Here is a 7,605-nt window from a genome sequence, read left to right on the forward strand (position 1 = left end):
TTTTTGCAAATATCTCCTCGGTGTCTCTACTTCCTACAAAAAATGCGATACATTATCTAATTGTAATACTTATGCGATATTCGAATCGACAATTAAGGAGAAAGTTGTAAACGATACAAGAATAAAGAGATAAAGATACTACCGAAAGATCGGAGTAATTGGAAGGGGAGTTTGATATTGGCGCGCGACCTGCGCTCAGCTAAAATCAATGACTCTACCCGGCAAATGTGTCGGTGTCCGTTAGTGTCAGTGGAAGAGCGAAGCGACTTGCCATTTGGCGACTACGCACGCAAGTTCTGACAACCGTAAACTTTCTTCTTTCGTATCAGAGTAGCGTTTTGTCTTCTTTGCTCTGCCCTTGTCTTTATTTTCCGTTTCCGTCTTGTATTCGCGTTGTAGGTAGGATTACAATCATGTAAAATTAGATGATCGATATGCCGAGTCAAGAAGATATGGACCTCTGTACCGACAAGGTACTATCTAAGGGAAGAATTCTTCAGGAATTGACTAAAGCTGTCAAATTGGTGAGTGCAGTCTACTTCGATACAGAGGCGATATATCAAGGCCAAACCTTACAGTCTCTATATACATACATATGTACAATGTATGTCGCACTTTCCATGGCGCTTTCTCAACTCGAATTTTGCTTTTTTATAACGATAGTTTCCGTCTTCCTATTTCCGTGACAACGACATCGATAACGACTCCTTTTACGTGTATTTGAACGGACTCTTATTCGTTTCATTGTCACGGCTAGAACCGACTCTCTTCAATCTTAATTGCTTAATCATATCACCAACTATAAATCGCTTAACAAGCAATTATCAAGACTTGTACATAAGTGCATATACATATAGTACATGTACAGTAGGTAAGTACATGTGCTTCATTTGTTTTACATTTGCAACTTGCTCGATTTTGTACCAACAGCTCGAAGTAGGTATGTACTATGTAGACGCGCAACATCTACGCTCCGATATAATGTCCTGATTCCTGACACGAATCCTGTCGATTAGGTGCATAATACTTGGTTATCGCTCTACGCGAGAAGATTCTTGGAAGGAAGGACGACGATTGACGTTTAATCGATTATATCCTTGTCGTTATTTAATCATTATTACTTCGCATAGTAGTTAACGTAATCATTGAAGAAATGAAATTATTTTTTCGTAGGTATACGCTCAAAGTTTATACGGCACAGTAGTCTTGGATGGTGATTCCTGGTTGGTCTATTGGTTAGACCGTGCTCTACGTCATGGATTACGGGTAGAGAGACACGGATACTGGGGCACGGCTCGCGAACTGAGTCATCAGGATACCGTCGTTGTGATACATGCTCTCCAAAGCGTATTAACTTCCATTGGGAAAGGTATGTTTGGGATTGCATCCTGTTCTACCTGTTACTGTCATTGAACATGGAGCAGCAATCCAAACTGGATCGCATCTTAACGTTTCTAGGCAGAGCATGGCTCTATCATACCCTTAGTGAAGGCAGCTTCGAAAGCTATTTAGCTTGCTTGTTGAGAGATACGAAAACATTGAAGAAGCAATATTTTCCACATGCGCTTGTTCGCGATGCGGATAAAACTAATCAGTTGGTCAATCTCCTCGCTGGTTTAGAGAATGTCTCTTTCACATTGCAGCTGGTAGGTATAATTATTTTATGACTGTTAAAACTGTGAACGGTTTATCGTACATTATTCCGAAATACACACTGAAATATTGTACACCATAGAAGCTAGTTACGATTACACGGGTGATATATGACGTGCTTTACAGTTCTGACTTTCAGTTTCTTTACGTCACGTATGTACTTGTGCGTGTATATCGGTATCACCTCCTGGTTACAATTATCAGAATAATAAATTGCATATGTCGGTTGCACGTCGGGATAAATCTGTTTTTATTACTTTAAGGGGCAATATGTTATCGGGTGTAGTGTATACATATTTATTTTCGTATGTCGCTTATCACCTTTTTCATTCGATCGTGAAAACTCTTATACGGACGATTAGTAACTGCGTAAGTAGTATCCATCGGGCGATCGTCGTCCGTGTACCGTATTTAAAATACCTTTGTATTTCATCGATAGGCAAAATAAAAATGAATAAACTCGTCGATACTACTGACATTTATTGTTGGTACGTTAAAACGATAAAAGAAATGTTGCATACTTGGGACTTTATCGTTCGATGTATCGACAAATAAAGAGAAAGATACGGAAGATACACGAATTGTTTATTATTCAGGATGTCACGTACCTGGATATTTGCAATTATATGCCTCAAAGGCCTATGAGCGTAAATCCCTCTGGAACTATATTGTCGTTGCATCTGAGATCGTCCAGCGTTTCCTCGAGTCTAGCTTCTCCCGGTGATAGCGGAGTCGCTTTCGACAGTGATATGGATATTGCGAATGAAACGGACGCCAGTAGTTACAAAGAGGTATAACAGTTTTTCTATCGTATAAGTATCGTAAGTTCAGCACTAGCCACTTTCCGTAATTAACGAACAACGTACTATACACGCGGTTACATTTTCAGGAAGATTTTCACGTCGAAGAAATTCCGAGGTATCGAAACAACAGATACAAAACGATGATGAATAATCGCATGGAGGACAATAAGAATTTTAGTTGTAGTGATTCTAGCGAGGATGGGAAGACGCCTACGCAGTCACCCGGTATGGTCGCCGGCAAATTTTCAACCGCGATGGTAATGAAAAGCGACATAACGAATCAGAACTTGAACAGAAAATTGGATGATAACGAGCTCGATCGTTCGAGCTTAGATACATTGAAAGATTACGAGTTTTACAGCAAGAGTCTGGATGAATCGAAATTAGATAAGATAAACGATAAAAACGATAACGGAGTCACAAAGGAATTAAACAAAAGAAGCACATATTACAGCGACGGTAGTTACAGTTTCAAGAGAAGCATCGACCCTCGTAATTCGTATGTGATCAACAACGACACGAATCTCTTGGAACTCAGCATGACCATCTCCGATTGCGACAATATAGAACCGACTTACGGTATCTTGAACACTTTTAATATGACTGATGCCGGAATTTTATCATCTTCCAGCTCGGAGGCCATAGTTCAACGTCGGCAACGTAAGAAAAAACGCGGCGAAAGTAAAAAACGTGTCAGCTTCCATGAAGATATTTTGAAAACTATGAAGCTGGAAGATGACGAGACTTATGCCGACTTCTCTATGAGCTTTTTAAGACCTAACTCGGTGCTGAAAAGGGACACGCAGAAGGGAAGATACAGTTGGTGCGCGCACGGCGATTCACCGTACATTCAAAAGAAGGCGACGACCAGGAACGCGCACTCGGATTACTACTCGTCCTATTCGTCATCGTCGTCCTCGAGCGTGTTCACGAACGAAAACGATTGCGAGAAGAGGCAGGCGTCGTCGAGAAGCGCGTGCGACCAATTACCGTGCCAGAGCAATTGCAAGTGCGCTTGCGGATTCTCGCTTTCGGAGCGTGGTGCACCGGAGGGTCAAGAGGATCCTGGGACAGCGCTTAGACCAAAAATGGAGATTGAATTGGAAGAGAACGAAGCGCAGGAAGCGTATATCGTCGAAAAGCAATACGGAAACGTTGTGGAAGATCCACCGGCGAAGGTTCAAATGCCTTGTCCATCCTCGTCGAATTCGAATTCGAACAACTGTCCGCTGACCAGTTCTCCTGCGGAGTGCTGCTCCGATGGTATCGTGGATAGCACTACCATCTCCGTCTCGACGGACGTGGACGAACGTAGAAATAACAGGCACTTGGCTTCACCGTCAAGAAAGCGCAACATCACCTCCATACTGACCGGAGAAAGTAGCAGCAAGTTGTTGGCCCCGCCTTTCAGACAAGCTCCGCCATCGAAGACGTCACTGTTGAGCAGATTTTTAAAATCTATCACACAGCGAAAGTTTGAAGTGAAGAAAAGTCAAAAATCGCAGCAGAAAGTAAATCCTCTGTATATCAAGGGTGTAAAAGCTAGTTATGATTCGTTCAAGGATTTCAACGATAACCTTGATCGAGAGATACAGGAGAACGTTGCCGCGGAGAAGCGAGAATTTAGTGGCGAGAAAGTTAGCTTGAAACTACGAGAACTATTCAAGAAGCATATTTACAGAGATAAAACGGAAGAACTGTACAAAGTGTACAAAGTTCGCAGTTCGTACATGACCAACGGAGAAAGCAAACCGATGATCGCTTTACTAACAGATAAGACTTTGTATTTAACAGGCTCGAAAAAGGATCGTACCTACAGCAATCAATTCGTCATTCCGTATACCGAATTGGACGTGATTATGGTAAGTTCCGTCACCCTATGATCTATCGCACGTAACGGTAAATGAATGTAACAGGTTGGACCAAATGCGCAAACGATATTATTATCCAACGCGGACTATGAGATGCAATACTTATTTTCCACGGGAAACTCGCAAATTACCTCGGAGTTGATCGCTCATTTGGAAATGGCTATGAGACGATCTCCGACAAAGCCGAGGCTTCCCGCGGTTAAGGAATTGAGCTACGATGATCTGCATACTCTGAAACACTCGATTCTTTGCGACACCGCCGTGCATCCCGTACGTATAAGTTCTATACACACTTCATCAGTTTCATTGTTAATTTCGTTCTCTTTGAGGCTTAAGACGCTATTAGCCGACACTCTCGATTCGATCACTATTCAATTTTCAGGATGAAAAAATCGAGCATTACAATCTGATCTATATGGAAGACGAACATATGTCACCGCCCAGCACGCCTTGCGGTCCAACGAAGGAAGGCGATCTCATGTATAGGCCACACACGTATCAACAACTCCATTGTAACGTCGCCGCATCGACGCCGACGCATCCGTGGGAAACCGGATACTTCGTTTTGAAAGGCGGAATCGTGTATATGTTCACGGACGCGAATCAACAGTTACCGAAACGTGCCATCCCATTGAAAGGCGGCTTCTGTCAGGGATGCCGAAGGATCCCGAACTCTCATCGTCCTCACACATTCGAGATACTTTTAAAACCAAACAAAGCCTTTCAGTTCGCGGCTCCGGACGAGTACGTGGCATCCGAATGGCTGCAGAGCTTTGTACAAAGCGCCTCGGGATTTTTCGATGCTTCGGAAAAGAGAGAACCTCTACCGTGCAGCCTTGTCACCACCACTAAGCATTTGGTCGCTATGAAGGAAGCATTTCCCGGTAAACGACGCGGGCAAACTCTTTCTTACGCTTCTGTCGAAAATCTCACAGCCTTCAGGGTACCTCTGACTCAACAATCTTGGTGCATACTGGTATCAAATTTTAACATTTACCATCCGTTCAGCAGCATCCGATTCTGCGGTCTTCGTGCCTCGTTCATCGCCATATATTTTCTTCCAGGAATTCGCGTGTCGAGAAGTACACGAAAGTAGTGGTGACTGGATCATATACTTTAACAACTACACCGAACTGTGTACCTTCAGGGAAGTTTTAGAAACGCTATGGTCCGACGCAAGTTTGGTACGAGATTATTTATTTCTTTCGAGGACGATGATCTTCTCCGCGACTCTATAAACACGATTTTCTTCTTGCAGGGTGAATTTCCTATGGTAACTCTTCCACCGGAAGACAGACTTCATCGACGTTGCTCAGACGCTAGCAAAGAATTGGAGCTCGCATGGCGATGTTTACTACCCTCGGTAATCGATTAAGCTGCAAGTAAAACCGCCTAAGGTCAGGTCTACTGATGAACGACTCAAATTAAATCTATCACCTACTATCGCATCGAGACGATTCTCGCGTTCGTCAACGATAGCCAGGAGCGACGTCGAATAGCGAGTACGAAAAAAAATTACATATACGTATGCGTACATATAAAATATTTATCGACGCGCTTACGCGTTCATCGATGTGTGCGCTTCAGTAAAATGGTGCAATATCTTTTTAATAGTGTAAACTATACGAGTGTTATGCGTATGTCTTTCGTTAATCGGTAACGATAAAGCGAACTGCACTGTTATATGTATACACACATATGTATATGGCAGCAGGTGCGAAAAATCGTATAATAACTGCAACTGGTATCGGGTATCGGGTATCGATCACGCGAACGTCTATATCATTCGAACATTATTATATCTGTATATTTAATTTAAGAATCGCTATGTGACGCTCGTTTGATAGTGCACTACGATACCGGCTACCAAACGATAAGGTTTAAAACGTAATGCTAACAAAACGGCGATGGTGGCTTGCAGCCTCTTCTATAAAAGAATCGCCTATAAAATGTGCTTCTAAAACAAGTATATCGCACCGCGTATAATTAACATTCCGATATAATTCGCAATATTCGCGTTGATGAAAATTGTACCCACATCACTTTTACTTTTCTTTGTTTTGTCATTTAACTTAACTCCTCGATTGTTATCATTATCATTGCCCTACGTTAAGATTAATATTTAAAGATTAATATTTAAAGATTAATCTTTAGATTAGGACCGCGATATGTACCGTAGTTACATGTACGTAGAACGATCTCAAAGCGTTTCTAATCTCCATAACTCGGTGTAACGTATCGACGATTAAATAGGTAGTTAATTTCCTTACGCGGCATCAAGCTTCGCGAGATAGTCGAAGAATATACGATCAAATTGTTTTCTCATTTACTTACTCTCTTTTCTAAATAACAATACCATTTTTACGCGTACCAAAGAACGTTTTAACAGGAGAGTTAATGTATTATTTTTTAATCGCTGTTTCTGTACTCTTAAGATTACATACATATTATACATATAGATAAATACATAAGTATATCTTTTCGTTACCAAGAACTACGCGAATCGCAGCAGTTTGTAAAACATTGTGAATAAAATTCTAATCGTAGGACACGGGTCATCTTATGTAGGTGCGTACAATAGTCGACGACGAAACGTATTGAATTTGTGCAATTGCAACACGAAAGTTTTGTGTGTTGCAAGTGACGTAAAGAAAGTCCGAAATATAGTGATCTAGTTTCCGTCGTATCTACGAAAAAGAAGGGAACGGGATTCCGTGCTTCGATCGGTAATTATCCATACGTGTTAGAACCGTGAAACATTTGCACAATGTTAACGCTATCGAGCTTCAAAGTTGCAGAGTTAAAAGCGAAGATAAAAAGAATAAATGAAAATTATAACTAGTCAAAAGAATGAAGATGAAGATGCGGTTTATTGTTTCTTGTAATGCATTATGTATAACGAATTTCAATTAAATCTTAAACCGAATTTCAAGCCTCTTTTCTCGTGTTTCATCGCCATATACTATAAACCATTAACACATTTCGTAATAGCTGTTTACCTTTTTTAGTCAAGTAGAAAGCTATCAGCTTTCGAAATTTTGAATTTTTCAAACCGCTAAACTACTTAAGGATGTATTGGCTATGCAGTCAATCCCAAAACTTTATGCACTTTAGAAACGAATTTTTTAAAAAGAAATCAGACGTCGGAAGAATATTGCTAATAATAAATAACAAAAAAAAATTTTCGATTTTTCCGAGATTTTTCCAAGGGGTACCCCTTCAGATTTTGCGAAATTTTCGTTTTTTGCCAATAACTCCCAAACCGTTGGATTTACGGG

General features: G+C 41.1%; 2 protein-coding genes across 3 annotated transcripts in view; one reads left to right on the plus strand and one right to left on the minus strand.

Annotated features, from left to right (window-relative positions):
• The first annotated feature begins 253 nt into the window (after positions 1 to 253).
• prd1 (pleckstrin homology domain-containing protein pruning defect 1) lies at positions 254 to 6,874 on the plus strand. Its single transcript, XM_018028195.2, has 9 exons — positions 254 to 524; positions 1,174 to 1,369; positions 1,459 to 1,646; positions 2,250 to 2,444; positions 2,543 to 4,318; positions 4,373 to 4,597; positions 4,710 to 5,303; positions 5,392 to 5,511; positions 5,586 to 6,874. Exons 1-9 carry the CDS (start codon positions 426 to 428, stop codon positions 5,700 to 5,702), a joined length of 3,510 nt encoding a protein of 1,169 aa, XP_017883684.1. The 5' UTR covers positions 254 to 425; the 3' UTR covers positions 5,703 to 6,874.
• mRpL47 (mitochondrial ribosomal protein L47) overlaps positions 3,810 to 7,605 on the minus strand; it is a 6,955-nt gene continuing 3,159 nt past the window's right edge. Inside the window, exon 6 of one of the 2 annotated variants that reach the window (XR_003389459.1) lies at positions 3,810 to 3,892. The gene's annotated coding sequence lies outside the window, so the exon portion shown is untranslated. Of the gene's footprint in view, positions 3,893 to 5,689; positions 5,704 to 7,605 lie in introns of those variants that run through there. The other variant, XR_003389458.1, reaches the window with a different exon arrangement.

The sequence above is a fragment of the Ceratina calcarata genome, unplaced genomic scaffold (genome assembly GCF_001652005.2).
Source record: "Ceratina calcarata isolate Rehan_Ccalc_2016 unplaced genomic scaffold, ASM165200v1 scaffold44, whole genome shotgun sequence".
Taxonomy (NCBI): domain Eukaryota; kingdom Metazoa; phylum Arthropoda; class Insecta; order Hymenoptera; family Apidae; genus Ceratina; species Ceratina calcarata.

Excerpts from the sequence above, each read along its gene's own strand:
- prd1 (XM_018028195.2), top strand. The coding sequence starts at position 426 with ATGATCGATATGCCGAGTCAAGAAGATATGGACCTCTGTACCGACAAG. Across the intron at positions 1,370-1,458 it reads ATTAACTTCCATTGGGAAAG|GCAGAGCATGGCTCTATCAT; the intron begins GTATGTTTGGGA and ends TAACGTTTCTAG. Across the intron at positions 5,304-5,391 it reads AACAATCTTGGTGCATACTG|GAATTCGCGTGTCGAGAAGT; the intron begins GTATCAAATTTT and ends ATTTTCTTCCAG.